General features: G+C 42.0%; 1 protein-coding gene and 1 long non-coding RNA gene across 2 annotated transcripts in view; one reads left to right on the forward strand and one right to left on the reverse strand.

The window, feature by feature from the left end:
• The window catches only part of LOC142149798 (perlucin-like protein), a 53,327-nt gene that overhangs the window by 32,493 nt on the left and 172 nt on the right, over nt 1–20,662 (reverse strand). The window contains exon 2 of the mRNA XM_075205105.1: nt 18,203–18,304. Within this exon, the coding sequence (XP_075061206.1) occupies nt 18,203–18,304 (102 nt within the window). The remainder of the gene's footprint in view (nt 1–18,202; nt 18,305–20,662) is intronic.
• LOC142151371 (uncharacterized) lies at nt 5,084–11,837 on the forward strand. Its single transcript, XR_012691184.1, has 3 exons — nt 5,084–5,663; nt 8,262–8,340; nt 11,467–11,837. It is a non-coding gene; the product is annotated as an uncharacterized LOC142151371 (long non-coding RNA).

The raw sequence follows: 20,662 nt of genomic DNA on the forward strand, positions 1-20,662 counted from the left end.
CTGTCTACCTTCCGCAGAATATTCGACGAGCCTGGAAGAACAGCGTCAGCCGCTTTAGATATTCTGCGGCTTCGGCAAGGACAGCAGACTGTGGGCCAGTATGCCGTTCAATTTCAAACACTTTCCTCTGAGCTGTCGTGGAATAACGATGCTCTTCTTGCGGTCTTCTGGCAGGGCCTGTCTGACCACATTAAAGATGTATTAGCATCTCGGGATTTACCTACAACGCTAGACCAATTGATTACCATCTGCAATCGGGTTGATATTCGGTTCAGAGAGAGAGCTCTAGAAAAGAGGAGGCTGAAACACCCCAAGTTCCTCCCTATTCAACGGGTCTGCGCATTGTCTCCTTTCCCTGAAGGACCCATGCAACTAGGCAAAGCACGTCTTTCACCCACCGAGCGACAACGGCGAGTTAGAGAGAAACTTTGCTTATACTGTGCCAGTTCCGGACATCTGCTACATTATTGTCCTCGCAAACCGGGTAAACATACCCTCCTAGCTGACTATGAGGAGGTGAGCCTAGGAGTGGCCCTTCGCTCCCCACAAGGCAAGGACTGTATTATCCCAGTCACCCTGAAACACGCTCAAGACTCCCAATACATTTCAGCCCTGCTGGATTCAGGAGCAGCTGGGAATTTCATGTCTGCCAAATTAGCTGCTGAACTAGCCATTCCACTAGTGAAAATTCCAGTGACCATCTTTCTCTCTGCGGTTGATGGTAGCCGTATTCCAGGGGGTACCATTACGCATCAGACTTCTCCAGTGACTCTCCAAATAGGAGTTCTGCATTCTGAATCCCTTACCTTTTTGGTCATCCCAGAAGCCACTAGTCCTGTGGTTCTCGGGTTTCCATGGCTTCAATTGCATAACCCCCATATCGACTGGTCGACTCCACAAATCTTGGCATGGGCTCCAACTTGTTTCGAGTCCTGTTTACAACGTGTTCTTCCACATTGCTCCACCTCTGATAAAGAAGTTTTGACAGTTCCTTCTGCCTACCAAGAGTTCACAGACGTTTTCAGTAAGCAGGCTGCTGAAACTCTACCACCTCATCGGGATTGGGACTGTCCCATTGATCTAGTTCCAGGTAAAACCGCACCACGTGGCAGAGTCTACCCTCTTTCTATCCCTGAGACAAACTCTATGTCTGAATATATAAAAGAGAACTTGAAAAGGGGTTTCATTCGTCCATCCTCTTCACCAGCAGGAGCCGGGTTCTTTTTTGTAAAGAAAAAGGATGGTGGATTACGTCCCTGCATCGATTACAGAGGTCTCAATGACATTACCATCAAGAACCGGTATCCTCTGCCCCTAATCACAGAGTTATTTGACAGAGTCAAAGGTGCCCAAATATTCACAAAGTTGGATCTCCGCGGGGCCTACAATTTGATTCGCATTAGGCGTGGCGACGAATGGAAAACCGCCTTTAACACCAGGGATGGGCACTACGAATATCTAGTCATGCCATTCGGTCTGAGCAATGCCCCAGCAGTTTTTCAGAATTTCATAAATGAAATCTTTCGGGACTTACTGTACCATACTATTGTGGTATATTTGTACGATATCCTCGTTTTCTCCTCTGATATCCAGTCCCATCGCAGACATGTTAAAGAGGTCCTCAGCCGTCTCAGAAGGAATAAACTGTATTGCAAGCTTGAAAAATGCACCTTTGAAGTTGAATCCATCCCATTCTTGGGGTATATCATCTCAGGTACTGGTCTCCGTATGGACCCAGAGAAGGTGCAAGCTATTCTTAACTGGCCTCAACCATCTACACTAAAGGCAGTACAGCGATTTCTGGGATTCGCAAACTATTATCGAAAATTTATTCGTGGCTACTCTACTGTAGTAGCACCACTCACCGCCCTCACCAGAAAAGGAGCTAATCCTGCCAAGTGGTCTGAAGAAGCCCAAACAGCTTTTCAACTTCTGAAACAAGCATTTATTTCTGCTCCCATACTCAGGCAACCAGATTTAACCTGTCCATTCTACTTGGAAGTTGATGCCTCATCTGTCGGAGTAGGGGCAGTTCTTTCCCAAAAACCAGCTGATGAGCAATGGCATCCCTGCGGGTTCTTCTCCAGGAAATTTTTACCAGCTGAACGAAATTATGCCATAGGGGACAAAGAACTGCTTGCCATCAAATTGGCGCTTGAAGAGTGGAGGCATTTACTTGAGGGAGCTCGTTACCCTGTCACAATATACACGGATCACAAGAATCTGCTCTACCTTAAAACTGCACAGTGCATGAATCCACGACAGGCCCGATGGGCACTATTCTTTTCTCGATTTGATATCCATGTCACCTTCCGTCCCGGTTCCAAAAATCGCAAGGCCGATGCTCTGTCACGTTCTATGGTGAAAGAGGAAGATTCCATCACTGTGGATCCACGGCCTATTATCAGCCCACTCAGCATCGCAGTCAGTAGACCCGACAATACACCTCCCCAGGGAAAAACTTTTGTTTCTGAGAATCTGCGTAAAAAATTGCTCCAATGGGCACATTGTTCTAGATTTGCCGGTCATGCGGGCATCCGCAAAACTCAATCTTTCATATCGAGAAGCTACTGGTGGCCTACTCTTCATCAGGATGTTCAGCAATTTGTTTCCGCATGTGGCAGCTGTGCCCAACATAAAAGTTCAAGACAATCTTCAGCTGGTCAACTTTTGCCTCTGCCTATTCCCACCAAACCCTGGACCCATATTTCTATGGACTTTGTTTCTGATTTGCCAAATTCTAATAATTTCAATACCATCTGGGTCATCGTTGACCGATTCTCTAAAATGGCGCATTTTGTTCCTCTCCGTGGCCTCCCATCAGCACCTATACTGGCTCAGCAATTTATAAAGGAGATCTTCCGTTTGCATGGGTGTCCTGAAGAAATCGTCTCAGATAGAGGAGTTCAGTTTGTGGCGAAATTCTGGAGATCCTTATGCCAAGCACTACAGATCAAACTAAACTTCTCTTCGGCCTATCATCCACAGTCCAACGGGCAAACGGAAAGAGTCAATCAGGACCTAGAAACATTTCTCCGTTTGTACATATCTTCTTCACAAGACGACTGGGTAGCTCTGCTTCCTTGGGCAGAATTTGCTCATAATAATCATTATCACGAATCTTCTGCTTCCACTCCATTTCATACGGTCTATGGCCTACACCCCAGGGTACCATTGTTTACTCCACTTCCTACAGCCTCAGTACCTGCCTCTGAAGTTTTCCTAAAGAATTTTGCAGGCCACTGGCGCCAAGTACGGGAATCTCTACTTAAAGCGTCCCAACGCTACAAAATTCAGGCCGACAAAAAGCGACGAGCCATTCCAAGCTTGAAACCGGGAGACAGAGTATGGCTGTCAACTCGCAATCTACGCCTCAGAGTTCCATCTATGAAATTCGCTCCCCGCTTTATTGGACCGTTTAACATCTCCCGGGTCATCAATCCAGTGTCCTACAAATTACATTTACCATCTTACCTCAAGGTACCCAACTCCTTCCATATTTCTCTCTTAAAACCATTGGTGCTAAATCAGTTTTATACACCCAAACTGGTTTCTCCTGAAGTGCAGACTGAACATGGTGATGAATATGAAATTAAAGAGATCTTGGACTCTCGGTTTCGACATAAGACCTTACAATATCTAGTCGACTGGAAGGGCTATGGTCCAGAAGAGAGAGCCTGGATCAAAGCTTCTGATGTCCATGCTCCATCTCTCATCAGAAAATTTCACCGCAAGTTTCCAACTAAACCCCAATCTAAGTGTCCAGTGGCCACTCGTAAGGGAGGGGGTACTGTCACAAATCGGGATCTTAGCCGCACTTACCTCATCCGCCGCTGTCATATCACGGCTACCTGGGTCCCTTCTGGCCGTCTGCAGCATTCCCATGCTCCACACCTCCGTTTGTAAACAAACACATACTGTTTGTTCTGCTGCATGGGCGCGGCCATCTTGGATGCAGTCAGGTGATCATTCCAGACCAACCAGATTCTGCAGCTGTGATCACATGAACCGATCAGCCAATAGTTGTTTGGGACACCCTATTTAAACCTGCTGCTGTGATCTGTTCATTGCCAGAACAACACACTTCTCTCCAGAGGATAGTTCTTGGCTCCAGTGTTCCTGTCTGCATTCCTAAGTGCAGTGTTCCTGACTGCATTACAAGTGCAGTAATCCTGACTGCATTACAAGTGCAGTGTTCCTGTCTCCATTACTAGTGCACTGTTCCTGTCTCCATTACCAGTGCACTGTTCCTGTCTACATTTCCAGACTGCTAATTCCCCTGCTATATTCTACAATCAGCAAGAAATATGAGCAAGAAGTTCATCCAGGCTGCTAAGTTCTGTTTCACTCCTGCTCCAGCTAGTCCCAAGGGTCCCGAATCGAATCAAGAAATTCAGACGACCGTGACATGCTGCTAATCAATGTAGACAAGTCAGAGCCCTTGCTTCTTACTGACTGTTCTCTTCCTCCCAGACTCTACAACATACTATCCCAATTTATGGTAGTGAAAGATAAACTCAAATATCTGGGTATCTTTATACCTGCTAACCTAAAAAATGTATATAAATATTTAGTCCAATACTGGGAAATTATTCCATATCATTGAGGGGATTTTTGAAGATGGATAATACATAAACATAACTCATAAAACCAAAATTTTTATTGATATGCATTAAAAATGAATTTAATAATTAAAAAGCGAAATATTAAAATGTTGGAGTCTGGGACAGGTAAATGAGATGGGAGTACACATGAGAGTGTAGTGGTGGTAGAATCACCTATATTTATGTATCTTCCTATCCACGATAATCACAGTGAGAATCCCTAATTAACCATCAACAGCGTCGGACTGGCCCACCGGGATATCGGAAAAATCACCGGTAGGCCCCGCTGACCTACGGCCACACCCCCTTATAAAAGTGGGCGGAGCCCATTGAACTCACCTAGGGGTCGGTGTCCTCTTCGGCATCCCTGCTGCCCTCCCCGGCGTCGCTGTCACTGACAGACAGTCATCTTTCCCATGTGATCGCAGCTGCGATCATGTGACCTGCCCCCTCCTTCTGTCAGCTGACTGTGATGATCCCGCTTGTAGGAAGAAGATAACACTTGTGCTGCACGTGTGATGATGACTGAATGATCCTCTCACCATCCCTCACCCACACTCGTCCTGGTTGCTCTGTCTGCTGGCAGAGTTACAAGTTGCTGTCACCATTCACACAGGATGAATGCTATAGACTCACACGGTTACAGGAACAGCACTTATAAGCAGATCCTGACACAGCTGCAGCAGTCTGTATCTGTGCCGGCTGCAAGTTTTCCATCCCAGTTTAATAAACACTTTTAAAGGGGCTATCCCTTCTGGAGGACTCCTTACTAGAATGTGCCCTCACCCTGAAATCATCCCAGTGGCACAGCAGCTGCGGTTGCTGGAGTACTGTTTGTCATTAGAGCTGCACATAAGTCTATGGACTTGACTAGTTCCCTGCTTCAACATTAGTGTTCACAGTGGGTGGGTGGATACATTGGGAGGTACATATTTGTGGGGTATATTAGGGGAGTATATGAAGGAGAGGACTGCCCAGAAGTGTACAGACCTTTATTTTTTAAATAAAACACACAAAAAAGGACTAAGGGTCAGAGAGGCTGCAACAATGAAGATATGGGTAAGTAGATTTTTCTTTTTATTTAATATTATTGGTTCCCATTTATCTTGTACCATGAAAGTTGATGCAAAACACGTCAGATGCTTAACCCTTCGGGCTCCGGGGTTATCCAAGGCATAGCTAAAGCAGGCCGTGCGGACACTGCTAGCATCCGTGGGGTTAAAGGGCCAGGTATTCCCTGGGGTGGGGGGCAGATTGTAGATTTTCTGTCTGTCTAGGGGAGAAAATTTTAAAAACCCTCAAAAATTGTATTATAAAGTAGGTGGATTGGCAGAGACAGGTAGTACGGTTGTCATGTAATTAGGTGAACAAGACGCAAATTGTAACATAAATCAAGTAAGGCTTGAACGCAATGAACAAGAGGTGTAATGTGTTTGCGCTCTAAATAAATGTCTTTTTCTTAGGAGAGTCTTCTGCAGGAAGAGTCTGCTTATGCTGAGGCTCAATTGAATATCAAGTATTTTGTCAGGCACACAATACTTAATCCTCTAGTGTTCGGATCAGCGATAACTGAACGCTGGAGGGATTATGCTCTATTGTTCGCCTTTCCTTCCTAAACAGGCTAATGTATCTTAAATTAACTGATTATTTGCTTTAGATGTTTGAGTGCAGGTGGATTTAAATGGCCCAAATTAAATTTATTATGAATTCAGGGATATTTAAATAGTGAAAGAAGATGGTAATATTCAACAGCTGCATCAGATAGAGACGGAAATCTGTACAGCAAGATACATTGGTGATATATAGATTAAGAATAGTAGTGATAGATGCCTATGTTATACTGTCAATGTGACTGTAAAAATCAGTGTGTTGTATTTTTCATGCATGTAAGTTACAGAGATGTCATTGTGCCCTTACAGTGTAGTGTATATATTTCATACAATAGAAAATTTGAACAAAAAGTTCCAGTCCTAAATAAAGAAAAAAGTGATTATTGATAGGGCAGCATGGTAGCTCAGTGGTTAGCACTTCTGCCTCACAGCACTGGGGTCATGAGTTCAATTCCCAACCATGGCCTTATCTGTGTGGAGTTTGTATGTTCTCCCCGTGTTTGCGTGGGTTTCCTCCAGGTGCTCCAGTTTCCTCCCACACTCCAAAAACATACTGGTAGGTTAATTGTCTGCTATCAAAATTGACCCTAGTCTGTGTGTGTGTGTGTGTGTGTGTGTGTGTGTTAGGGAATTTAGACTGTAAGCTCCAATGGGGCAGGGACTGATGTGAATGAGTTCTCTGTACAGCGCTGTGGAACTAGTGGTGCTATATAAATAAATGGTGATGATGATATTGGTTATATCTTTTAATGTTCACCAAATTCCAGGACTTAATATATACAATCCCACAGCACTAAGTAACAGGATAAAAACAAAAACAAACTTGTTTGTACCATAAGGAACAATTGCAATTTAACTCTTGTACAAACACCTGGAGACTAATATGTAAGCTGCAGTTAATACAATTACTTATACCACGCTAATCATTTCAGTATAGGATGAAAAGTACATGCATTTAAAAGTGTGGATTGAATAACACACCAATTCAACTGACGATGATAGATGGAATGTGCATTTTTTGCTTTAAACCAATTAGATGGTTGGATCCTGGAGAAAGCAGCACATTATTATAAAGGGCTCATACTTTGAAAGAGAAAATTCCTTTTATTTGTGGTTTTATATTTCTGCTGAGCTGATATTATTGATGAAATTGACAGGTAGAGCTATTGATCATTTGATATTTTAATAAAATAATTTGCCTTTAATTTTCGTTGTCCTTTAGCGTTGTGTATGACCATGCTGTAGGTTTACAGTGATACACATTTGACACATTATGATCACATACAGATATTTTGATTATACAAAGAGTCAGATGTGTGCATGTGCTTGCATGCAGGTTGCTCTATTAAAGCGGCTGTTCCTTTTCTCACCGTCTGTATTTATATAGGGCCTTAAATGATGAAAATATACAAGCCCTAATTCAATGTTATATAGATTGAATTAGAATAAATGTACAAATGTGTGTATGTGTGTATGGAGAGCACTATTCCATGGCATATGTGAATTGGGGGGCACTATTGTGGGCATAATATGAATTGGGGACACTATTATGTGGCATATGTGAATTTCAGGTACTACTGTGTGGCATAATATTGTTTTTGGGGCACTACTATGTGGCATAGGGGGGCTGCCTATCTATACTAAACTATAGTGGGGGGGCTGCCTATGGTAAACTATAGGGAGGGGGGCTGTACAGAGAACACTATAGGGAGGGGGGTGATGGGACCTTTAATTTAATGCTGGGGTGGTTTGGGTCTATAATTGAATGTGGGGCTGAGTGTCGGGGGGAGGGCTATCTATTAAATGTGAATATGAATTATTTAATGCTAGGAATGGTTGTGGGAAATGGATGTATTAAATGTAAATGCTATTAATTTATTGCTGGGGCTGTTTGGAGAGAGAGTAAAAGGTTTATTTATCAAATGTGAGTACTATTACTTTAATGTTGGGGCTGGAGAAAGGCCTATTTATTAAATGTGGGTGCTGTTGATTTAATAGCGGGGATGGTTGGAGTTTTCTAAATGTACCCATTATTTTTTCCAAATAGGACCCTCAACATTCCAGGATCCAGACAAGCCGCAACTAAAGAAACCAGCAGCCACAGGTGGTAAATGTGACAAGAACAGGTAGGACAGTCGTTCAAATGTTCTGAGTCTAATGCAGGCTTGGCTAACCTGTGGCACTCCAGGTGTTGTGAAACTACATGTCCCAGCATACCCTTCCAGCAATAGGCTGCTATATATTGGCAAAGCATGCTGAGGCTTGTAGTTTCACAACACCTGGAGTGCCACAGGTTAGTCAAGCCTGGTCTAGTGGGACAATCCCAATTTTTGGTGACTGTTCTGCCCAATCTAAGGGGCAGGTCAAGACTGTGTACTCTTTATATAGACACTGCACTCTTTATATACTACACTATAGTGCAAGCTGTCCTTCGTGGGCTGACCCCTCCCCCTCTAGTGTCTGGTCTCGCCTCTTTGATGGCTGGCCACACCCCATCTGGTGGGCCCCTAGCGTTGCTGTCCCCCTTCATGCCCCAGTCCGACACTGACTATCAAACATGATCAAAAACTGCACAGGTCATCTGAATAATTAAATCTTTATATTGTTTTAGTAACACAGATATCTAATGATGTATATAATTAATACAGATGAAGTTCCTGAATGTAAGTTCTGTTTCTATGTCCTTAAATGATTGTAAATATCTGTTCAATATTGTAAAGATCAACAGAGTATTCGTGATACCGGTTTATTTCTGAAATCAGCTTATTTGTTGTTATTATTATTTTTTATTTGCAAGAAATTATACGAAGATCGTGTGGATAGTAAGTATGTTAGCTTATAATGATGTTTCTCATAGTGAGCAGAGAGAAATGTATGCGTGACCGCGCATACACATGTCCAGGGACACGATCGCGATCATGGTAAATATATCAGTTTCACAGATCCTCAATGAACAGTAGAAAAAAGTATATATCTATATCTGTATATTTTCAGGTGTGATCTGGGTTTAGTAATTATCAACCCCACATATACTAAATATTCCTTCTATTCTCACTTGAAAAGTGGCCGCATATAATTTTCTGGCTAGCTGGTCACCCTTTGTAAACTGTGTTATATAGGGTTATTATTCACTGACCAGCTATGGCAAAACGGATGCTTAGGAAAAATATATATATCTCAAATTACTTTGTGTATATTCACATTATTTCATTGAGGGGCTATTATTATTATTATTATTATTATTATTATTATTATTATCCTTTATTTGTTAGGCACCACAAGAGTTCCGCAGCGCCGTACAATGCACAAACAGTAGACATTACAGGGTATTACATTACTGAACAGTAAACAAAAATACTGACACTTCAGGAGCTCCGAGCAGGCTAATGCAGTAGAGATGGAGCAGAAGAGCTGGTAAGGACACAAGAGGGAGGAGGGCCCTGCTCAATGAGCTTACATCCCAAGGGAGGGTGACCAAAACACAGGTACAGAGGGAGTGAGTTGGTGTATAAAGGAGGGGAGGCGGGGTTAGGTGGAAGGTGGGTAGGCTTTGAGGAACAGGTGGGTTTTTAGTGCCCGTTTGAAGGAGCTCAGAGTGGGAGAGAGACGCATGGCTATGATTAAAGAGTATTGAGCATATACATTTAGCATTCACCCCAGAGAACTGCTTGGTTCTATAAATAGCAGCTTTAGTATTATTATTGAGAACAAAATAAAGTTGTGTTCTAATATTTCAAATAGCTACATTTATAACAATCTAGTATTCTGCTCACATGAGAGGGCTGTGTTGATGTGCATAGCTCAAGTCTGATTACTAAGAGCATTAACATACAAAGAAAAGGTATTTTTCAACTTCTGTTGTTATATTGTATCAATTAATTGTATCTGTGGTAAGCTAGGGTTAATGCCATGTAAATTGCTAATGTTCTTTTCACATCATTTCATTGAAAGACTTTCATAGTTAAAGTATATTAAGCATATGCATGTGACATTCACATTATTTCATTGAGGGGCTATGATTAAAGAGTATTGAGCATATACATTTAGCATTCACCCCAGAGAACTGCTTTGTTCTATAAATAGCAGCTTTAGTATTATTATTGAGAACAAAATAAAGTTGTGTTCTAATATTTCAAATAGCTACATTTATAACAATCTAGGATTCTGCTCACAAGAGGGCTGTGTTGATGTGCATAGCTCAAGTCTGATTACTAAGAGCATTAATGTACAAAGAAAAGGTATTTTTCAACTTCTGTTGTTATATTGTACCAATTAATTGTATCTGTGGCAAGCTAGTGTTAATGCCATGTAAATTACTAATGTTCTTTTCACATCATTTCATAGTTAAAGTATATTAACCTACCTATTCAGACAAGCTTATAATATTCCTCAACCACCATCTTAACCTCACTACCTTTAGCCTGTTACACAATTTCACACAAGACAACTACCCCCGGACCAACATTGTTGTGTGACAGGATCATTTAGCTTATGAGTCACCCTACCTTTGCAGTCTGGCTGGGCCAAGATGCAAAATGTATACTTAACCTCATGTGTCAATCTCCCATTGTCCCATAGATTGTAAGCTTGCGAGCAGGGCCTTCTCACCTCTTTGTCTGTTTTACCCAGTTTGTTTATTAGTTTATTACGTTTGTCCCCAATTGTAAAGCGCTACGGAATATGTTGGCGCTATATAAATAAATGATGATGATGATGATGATGATATTAAGCATATGCATGTGACATTCGCCCGACAGATAAATAGCAGTTTCAATATTGTTGTTAAAAACAGAATGAGGTTTGTATCTAATATATTAGTACCATAACAAATAGCTGCATTTGTGATAATCTAATCTGAGGTTCAGCTCCTGTAAAAGGGCTGTGCTGGTGAACTGCAGCTCTGTCAGCCTGTGATTATGGTTCCTGCTGAGCTGTCACTGCATCAGAGAACTACATGAAGTTTGCAGGAAACTCAGATGAAGCATGAAGGAGAGCTTGAGGTACATACACCAGTGTGTGCTTACTGAAAGCAGATGCCTGGGCTGGACCCTTTGCGTCATCAGCAGTAAGATGGACAAGGACTCAGGAAAGAGTATAATCAATGATCATTGATAAAAGGTTCACGGGGATGGCTCTTATGTTTGATATATGGGGTACACTTTTGATTCTGTCTAGTAGGATTTTATTATTAAATGTGAACATAGCATTTTGTGGAAGTTTGTAGTAATATAAGTTACCTTTGTTTTATCTAGATATTTTCCTAAGTGAAAGGTTATTACCCACAACACAGTGCAAAAGGAAATGAGGCAGCGTTGAATATGGATGTGTTGAAACCCTACCAGCTACGAACAACTAAGCCTAGTCATACTTGATCCTTTATAGTAAGGCTCCTCTCTCATTTATGCCAGCGGTCCCACGCCACTGTCACTCCACATTCATTAAGGCATACAAATCCACAAGAATGAGGACGAAGGAAGAAGATTGCCAGTTTATTGGTCAGTTCAATAGGAGGAGTAAACCCGCACCACTCCAGACATCAAGTAGCACGATCTCTATGCTGAAATCACTCTTATGGTTTTTGGGCATGGCCTTTTATCCTGGCTCTGGTTCTCATGATTGAAACTTCTGGATACTTCTGGATGGTCTTTTTGCTACATTCAGTAAGTGTTCCAGCGATAAACCCTGAGCAGAGACCACAAGAGTTGTGCTAAAGAGGATTCCATCTAGGACACCCATAAGGCGGGTTCACTAGTTTGTGAACCTGACAGGTGTGATGCAGAACTAGAAGCAAAATATTGCCCTATCGTACGGTGTGATATTACCCTCATGAACTTGGCTAAGGCTGATGTCAAAGGACACAGCCAAGCAGGTTCTTCCACAGCCGTAGATGCAGCTTGGGTCTGGCTCTGATCCTGAATCTCCGGCTGACAGGCTGCAAACAGGGCCTCCGGGTCAGACTGTCCACAAGTCAATTTAGTGTTACATTCTGCAATAATGGCCCAAGATATATTTAAAATATATATATCTATATATATAGACAGTGTCGGACTGGGGCATGAAGGGCCCACCGGGAAACTGCAACGCTAGGGGCCCAACAGAAGGGGTGTGGCCAGTCATCATAGAGGCGAGACTAGACGCTAGATGGGGAGTGGTCAGCCCACGAAGGACAGCTAGCACCATAGTGTAGTATATAAAGAATGCAGTGTGTGTATAAAGAGTACACAGTCTGACCTGCCCCTTAGATTGGGCAGAACAGTCACCATAAATCGGGATTGTCCCACTAGACCAGGCTTGGCTAACCTGTGGCACTCCAGGTGTTGTGAAACTACAAGCCCCAGCATGCTTTGCCAATATATAGCAGCTTATTGCTGGAAGGGTGTGCGGAGACTTGTAGTTTCACAACACCTGGAGTGCCACAGGTTAGCCAAGCCTGCACTAGACTCAGAATATTTGACAGACTGTCCTACCTGTTCTTGTCACTTTTACCACCTGTAGCTGCTGGTTTCTTTAGTTGCTGCTTGTCTGGATCTTGGAATGTTGAGGGCCCTATTTGGAAAAAATAATGGGTACATTTAGAAGATTCCAACCAGCCCTGGCATTAAATCAATAGGACCAACAAATAATACTTAGGCCTTCCTCCAGCCCCAACATTAAAGTTATATTATTCCCATTTAATAAACCTATTTCCCTCCCTCCAGACAGCCCCTGCAATAAATCACATATATGTATAATACGTATAATAAATATACCTATTTCCCGCAACCGTCACTGCCATCATGCTCCCCCTCCACTCTGCCTTCATGCTCCCCCTCCACTCTGCCATCATAGCCTGCCTTCATGCTCCCCCTTCATGCTCCCCCTTCATGCTCCGCCATCATGCTCCCCCTTCACTCTGCCATCATGCTCCCCCTCCACTCTGCCTTCATGCTCTGCCATCATGCTCCCCCTTCATTCTGCCTTCATACTCTGCCATCATGCTCCCCCTTCACTCTGCCATCATGCTCCCCCTCCACTCTGCCATCATGCTCCCCCTCCATTCTGCCTTCATGCTCTGCCATCATGCTCCCCCTTCATGCTCCCCCTTCACTCTGCCTTCATGCTCGCCCTTCACTCTGCCATCATACTCTGCCTTCATGCTCCCCCTTCATGCTCTGCCATTATGCTCCCCCTTCATGCTCCCCCTTCATGCTCTGCCATCATGCTCCCCCTTCATGCTCCCCCTCCACTCTGCCATCATACTCTGCCTTCATGCTCTGCCATCATGCTCCCCCTTCATGCTCTCTTCTTTCTTCCATTCCCTCACTTACCTTTTCTATCTGATTCTTTCTTCTCTTCTGTCTTCTGTCTTCTGTCTGCGGCGCTCCTCACTGAATGTCGGGCGTGATGACGTCACGGTTTTTTTTGTTTTATTTGTCTTCAGTTATTCGCTCCCCCACCAACGAAGAGGGGAGCGATCAGGGTCGGGGCCTACCGGGGGATAGACTGTCCCCCGGCGGGCCAGTCCGACCCTGACTGGAGCCCCTGATGGTGGGGACAGACTGGGCTGCAGACTGACAGAGGGTCGTGAAGTGTGTACCGGCTGGGGAGAACCCAGGTAAGCGGAGTGAGGTTCACGCAGAGGTCAAGGGCCGGCAGCAGGTAGCAAGTCCAGTTAACAAGCTGGGGTCAAGGGTCACAGGCAAACAAGAGATACGGTAACAGGCCAAAGGTCAGGGTCACGGGATACACAAGCAAAGTCCAAATCCAAAGCCAAGGGTCATACACGAGAGGTCAGCAGAATACAATAAACAGGAACAGGAACAGGAACAAGCAGGTCAGCAGACTGAGGAACAGAAGCTATAACCGGCAATGAGGTAGCCGACCTCATTGCCTTAAGTAGTAGACCCAGCCAATCAGAGCCTGGCTCTGATACTCCTCAGCCCCCTTGCACCTAGATTAATTAGCCCACAGGTGTAATATTGTTGAGCGCATGCGCCCGGCTTCTCACCGCCGGGACGCAGCGCTGAAGCGTCCATCCGTTGCCCCGGCAACGGCCGGGTCATGAGCGGAAGTGACGTCCCGGTCGCCATAGCGACGGCCGGGACACAGGTAGGAGAGTCGCGGCGGCTGGGCACCGCCGCGGCTCGTAACAACCACCTACTTTTGTGATTGATTAAAAAGTGTCTGGTCTGTGAAAGAGCAGAGTTTTCAGAGACTGAAAATGAGAGTGAAATTATCACAGCGCAAGCTTTTCTTTTGTAAATAAACAATGATATAATTTTTTTGTTAAAGTTTCTTTTGCTGAACAAATTAAATTATTACTTTAACATCAGTTCCTCAGCTGCCATATAACTCGCCACCATCTCCACAAGCTGGTCTGTTGTTGTGGGGCCCTCATGGTTTACCCACTTGCGCAGAACAGCAGGCAGGGACCGTCTGTCCATAACAATCTTTATGCAATCTGTGGCCCTGTCAAAGTTTCGGGTTGTAGCCATTTCTTGGTGAGATGGATAGGGTCATGCATGTGAGAGTGAGAAGGTTTGTCCACCTGGTATCCCCAGCGATGAATTTGTTGTGCTCAGACAGACATTGTGACACCCAAACTAGTCAGAATCTCAGTGCTTAGTTTACGATAGTCCTTAAGCAAGGCTTAAATCAAAATATGCATTTTGTGATTCCTCAGACAGGAAGACAGTCAATATGCCTGCCCATTGATGTTTAGGCCAGCATTTCCTCTCCGCTGTTCTTTAAAAAGTCATTAATAGGCTTCTTCTTGGTCATCTTTTGGAGCTAGTTGTGAGCTCCAGGGAAGCATTGCTTATCAAGGCGGCGAGAGACTGTACCACCTCTTTTAGGGCTTCGCCGTCTTGTTGCTGTTGCCTCCGGATCTCCTCAGCATCCGCTTGCTATTGCCTCCGGGACCCCTCAATGGCTACTTGCTGCATGCTTGTAGCCTGTAGCGACGCCTTACTTATATCCTTTATGTTACCCCTTGGTGCAGGTGGAAGGCAGAATGTAGCTCCCTTAATCAGCTGATGATAACCCGTAAAAAGATGTGTCTGTCACTTAAATTTTTTGACACAGTTTTTCGATTGTCACAAGATCAGGATAGGGGTGCCTTTTTCTGTGGTTAAACGGCAGCATTTCCTATGCAGCAGCCAAGTAACATCACACCAGTCCAGGGCTTCGGGAAATGTAGCCGCAGCTAGTTTGCCTGTCCAGCTCTACCACTGCTCTGACATCAGTAACTGATAAGAAGGTTCTGTATCCTGTTTGGTGTGGTCTGTGTTCAGACAGTAACAGAAACAGATATCTTTCACTTTGTCTCTAAGGGCATTCTACAAAATGACAGCTAGAATCTGATTGGTTGCTATATGCAACATCTCCACTTTCCCAAACCCGCAGTTTAGTAAATATAGCCCTAAGTGTTTGAGAGTGGGGACTGTGTGATTGTTGTGTGATAGTGTAGTCAGAGCATTTGTTCCTATTCACAAAAATAAAATAAAATTATTGTATAATCCATACAAATGAAATGGGGAACCTGGACAGGGGAGTGGAAGGACAAGATTTGAATCAGGAAAGAGAAGAGGTTATGGTCATGCACTGTTTCAATAACTGTGTTTTTTAACCATAAAGTCTAATAATTTGCTGGCAAAAAGAGGTTGCCTTTATGTCTTGCGTCTGAAACTGAACTATATGTGCTACTTACATGTCTATCCTGGCCACATTCTTAGGCTAGGTACACACTGGAGGTTTTTCAACCAATCGTCAGGCCAGTTACCTGATAAACGACTGTTTGGCCAGATATCGCATTAGTGTGTATAATGACACAATGAGTGACAATTGTTCCAAAGTGCTGATCATCGGTTGGCCGTACTGTTTAATAATCTTGTTCCAATCTCGTTCCTATCACCTAACGATCCTGCAGTGTGTATGCACTCACGACAGTCTGCAGAGCAACCTGCAACTGCTCACATAAGCATCCTTATTCTGTGCATTATGTTCTTCTCACAAATCCAATATTATATCTTAACAAGACCATTTTCCAATATTTCATTTATACAGTTCTGTTCTTGGGACTATAATTAATAGCTCTTTAATTCATTAAAGGTGTTCTAAATATATTAAACGAGTTTAATAACCTCCGTTAACTCACAAAGATAAAACAGACACAGCTATATAAAGTGCAGACAGTGACCACAGAGGAACTGAGTGGAATACCCTCCTTAATAGCAATAATTTCAGGGAGAAGCAGCAGCTGCAGCTAACTGATGGGTTTTGCCATGAAGAGGGTATTGTCTGTCTGGTCACTAATCCTACCCAAAACTGGCACCACAAGAAGCACAATGTATGAAACAATACCGACATCCAGCTTTTCCATTACACCTTGTTTCAAAGTCAAGTTGTGAAACCATGAAGTGTGTTATTACGGGTCACATATACCAACATAAGAAACAGACATTCATCCGAAACATTTCCCTACATCTGCACTTTGCATAATGGTTAATGTGAAATCAAAAATCAAACTGTTCAAAACCTGTATTTAACAAAACAAAATGTAATTTGAGGCAAGACCTGTATTGGACAGATGAATTTTATTCCTGCTTTTAGCATTTACAGACAGCAAAAAAAACAGAGTTTTCCTGCCTTCTCTTAGAGAGGACTTTGCTGAAGAAAATTAGATCCCTGCAACCCAGTGAAGAAAGCAGTATTTTATTTATCTTTATGAATGAGAACATCTCTCTAGCATTTCCCTTCTTTGAGTACTCTGGAGAAGAGGATGTTTAATTATAATACAACCTGCATATTAACAATACCAATACAGCCTCCCTACCATATTTTTGATAGTTTTGAGTATATAGGTACTAGTATATAGTGCATCCAGTTCATTTTATTTCTGATTTGTTTTATTAGCATGATATCATTTTATATTTCGCTTTTTAAATTATATACAATAAAAGTTATGTTTTAAGTGGATGGTTTATGTGATTATGACTATCAATAGAGGATTCTCAGTGCACCTAGTTTCAAAAAAACTCCTGCTGTTTTCTTTTTAATACATTCACCCCATAGTCCTTGATGAACAAGTAAAACCAATGCATACCCCCCAACTATCTCAATTTAGGTGGGATAGTCCCGATTTGAGGGTACTGTCCTGATCAGTGGAAAAGTTGGGGGAGATTCTGTCCACTGTTACTCTGCATGACGGGGTTTGGAGGGGAGGGGAGTAGAGTAGAGAAGGGGCAGCATATTATTAAGTAAATATGTCCATCGTGCCCTATATTGCACTCCTTTACAGAAGTTGTCTTATTAATAGCATGATTATCATTTTACTAGATGTTCCGTCAATGGGGGCATGGTCACTGAACAAGGGCATGCATAGAGGTTTACAAGCACTAGGTCTCCATCCAACACTGCCCCCTCCAAACTCTACACTACATGCATTCAATTATTAGTTAGATCATCATACAGTAGTTCATAAAATATCCATTTAAGGAAATACATATTGAATTATCAGACTTTCTTATTTTCATATATCACTGTAGCTCATTTTCCCCACAGCCCTAACATCATCCCTTGTGGTTACAGCTTCCTAGATTCATCAGCCCACACATCATCCCACCAGTCCTATTACTCATCATCCATCCATGATTCTTTACTCCCCGTGCCTTTTATTCAGCATTCTCCCCCCCCACCCCCCAAAAAACATACACACGCACACACTGTTATTTATCATCCCACCTTCAAAACTCCATTAAATATATTTGGAATATATTTAGTTTATTTCTGTGTATGTGAGCTAACATTTTTGTTTTTATCAGTTACATTTTGGCTACACTTTATTGTATCTTGCATATGTGTGCAGATTTATATATTTATATAGTTTTGTCATTATATAGTGGATTATAACGAGTATAATAATCCTCTCTTTATAGTTATTTATATCAAATCGGTATAGTGATAATACTAGCACACTGACATGAATGCAGACATAGTTCCAAATCTTACCCTTGACTTCTGGCCCCCTACCCGTCACTGGCTGTATGGATACTCTTTTCGGTGCCTTGATATTACTAATATTGGTATATAAATCTTCAATATGAACTTTGCCTAAAGAAAAATTTAGACAATAAAGGTAATTTAGTAACTGTAAAATATTCAATATTACATTACTTTTCTTCCCTGCACAATAGAAGGGACACTCTCACATTCTATGATTTGCAACTGCTCCCGTCAAATAATCTGAGCCCCACTTTCTGAGGTCTTATGGTCCAGCTGGAAATGCACACTGTGGAATGAGTAAAAACCTTACTACAAGGTCCAGTCTAGTGTCACTTTAGTACTATTGGGTTATCCTCATTCATGTCTTAAATGAAGTGTGCGAGGGGACATCAGGACTGTATTAATCAAGTGTTTATTATATTGTTTAAAAGGCACTGAGAAATACACTACCACAGGGGCTGTAATTTAACATGCCAACTCCATGCAGGTTGCATAAAATTTGCAAATAAGTGGGCTAGAGTTCCTATCATTAGTAAATAAAAAAAAACAAGACACAGATGTGACCTACAATTTGTTCATGCAATAAAATTTACACTAATAGATGGGTCCCAAATAAATCAGCTATAGAATCCAATGGGGAAAATGCTATCCCTGCACTTTCAAATAATAGATAGAATGTTAGATAGATAGATATATAGATATATAGATAGATAGATAGATACCACCATCATAATTTCTATCTATCTATCTATCTATCTATCTATCTATCTAGCATGATATCTATCTATCTATCTATCTATCTATCTATCTATCTATCTATCTATCTATTTATCTATCTATCTATCTAGCATGATATCTATCTATCTATCTATTTATCTATCTATCTAGCATGATATCTATCTATCTATCTATCTATCTATCTATCTATCATATAAGAGGCTAACCCTGCTCCTCATCTTTATAAATACACACAAAAAACACACAAACAAATTTGGTAAAATGTTTGCAATTGACTCTTTTGTGTACTCGACTATTCGTACTGACTAGATTTTCCTCATTTCTTGGGCTTATTTTATTTGGTTTATTTAGGTTTTTTGGGTGGCAGTTATCATTTATAACGACCTTTGCTATTCCAAATTGACACAATTTTCTAGCCATTCACTTTATTTGCACTTAGTGTTAAATTAATAGGAATATACTAATTAATTTAAGCAACAAAGTGTAACTGCGAGGCCAGTTAAAAGGCAAATGTCTGCTGTGGGAGTAACTGCACAGCAAGAAGCAGCAAAAAGACGAACGTCGGAGCAGGATAAAGCAGAAAGATAAACTGATGACCAAAGAGAACGCGAACCCCCTCACCATGCAAATCTGACTACTCAGCAAATTGCCTGTCACAGATAAAACAATCAAAGAGTGAATAGAACAGAGGTAATGTCACATCAAGGCCTACAAAGTCAGTGAACAAGATACCACGTCATTCTTGAGGTCGGTAAATCTGATGACACAAATATTAATGCTCATAACTGTGGACCCATGAACAGTATTTGTGAATATTTTTGCCACGCTAAGCATTTTGCGGCTGAGCAGCCATCTCACAAACTATTCAATCAATGCTACCACAAAGGTAAAGTCAAATTGGGTGCAAAAGGGTCCAACATGATCTTAGTCTAACTTTTATATATATATATATATATATATATATATATATATATATATATAAAATTCTAGTTGTATGTGTACCTTTTTATTAAAACTGCAATGTTTACAAATGTTTTTTCCTCTCATTACGTTTATCAGATGCATTTAAAGATAAGTGATTTGGCCGAGATGTCACTGATAATAGACTGACACTGATTGATCTTTGCTACAAACCAGAAGCACTACGACCATACGACCATAGGGAGCAGACCAGCTTAGCACCGTTCCATACATCTCATGACCAGACCTACATTTGCTATGCATTATTTTGATAGTGGTGACTACCCTCATTCGACCCAAAACCCATCATATCTATCAATATGTGTTTTTAATTAGACTAGCCTATGGCCTAGTTTATACCAGCATTATTTGCATTAAAAAGGTACATGCCACTAAGACAGGAAAGCCCCTGTTCTAGATATAGGCTGCTAGTGTTGGTGCCCATCTGAGTGACCTACCTCACAATTTTTCCCCAAAAGTCCCTATTTTGGCCTGATAAGAGTGTGTCTCCTTGTATTATCTTTCAACTTGTATATTAGTTTAGTTTTACTAATTTTGGTGTTTAATGGTTTGTATGGTTTGCTGTTTTTGTAAAAATGTGTAATTGTAAGACTGCAGAGGTGCATGCAGCAGTTTGCAAACACATCACGTTTTTAGTGTTCCTCTTTAGCTATCTGACCTGCTGGTAGGTTTGGAATGAGGCCACATTGTAGCTTTAGACGGGCGGAAACAATTTTATTAAAACACCTGCAATTTATTCCAGGTGTT

The sequence above is a fragment of the Mixophyes fleayi genome, chromosome 4 (genome assembly GCF_038048845.1).
Source record: "Mixophyes fleayi isolate aMixFle1 chromosome 4, aMixFle1.hap1, whole genome shotgun sequence".
NCBI classification, from domain to species: domain Eukaryota; kingdom Metazoa; phylum Chordata; class Amphibia; order Anura; family Limnodynastidae; genus Mixophyes; species Mixophyes fleayi.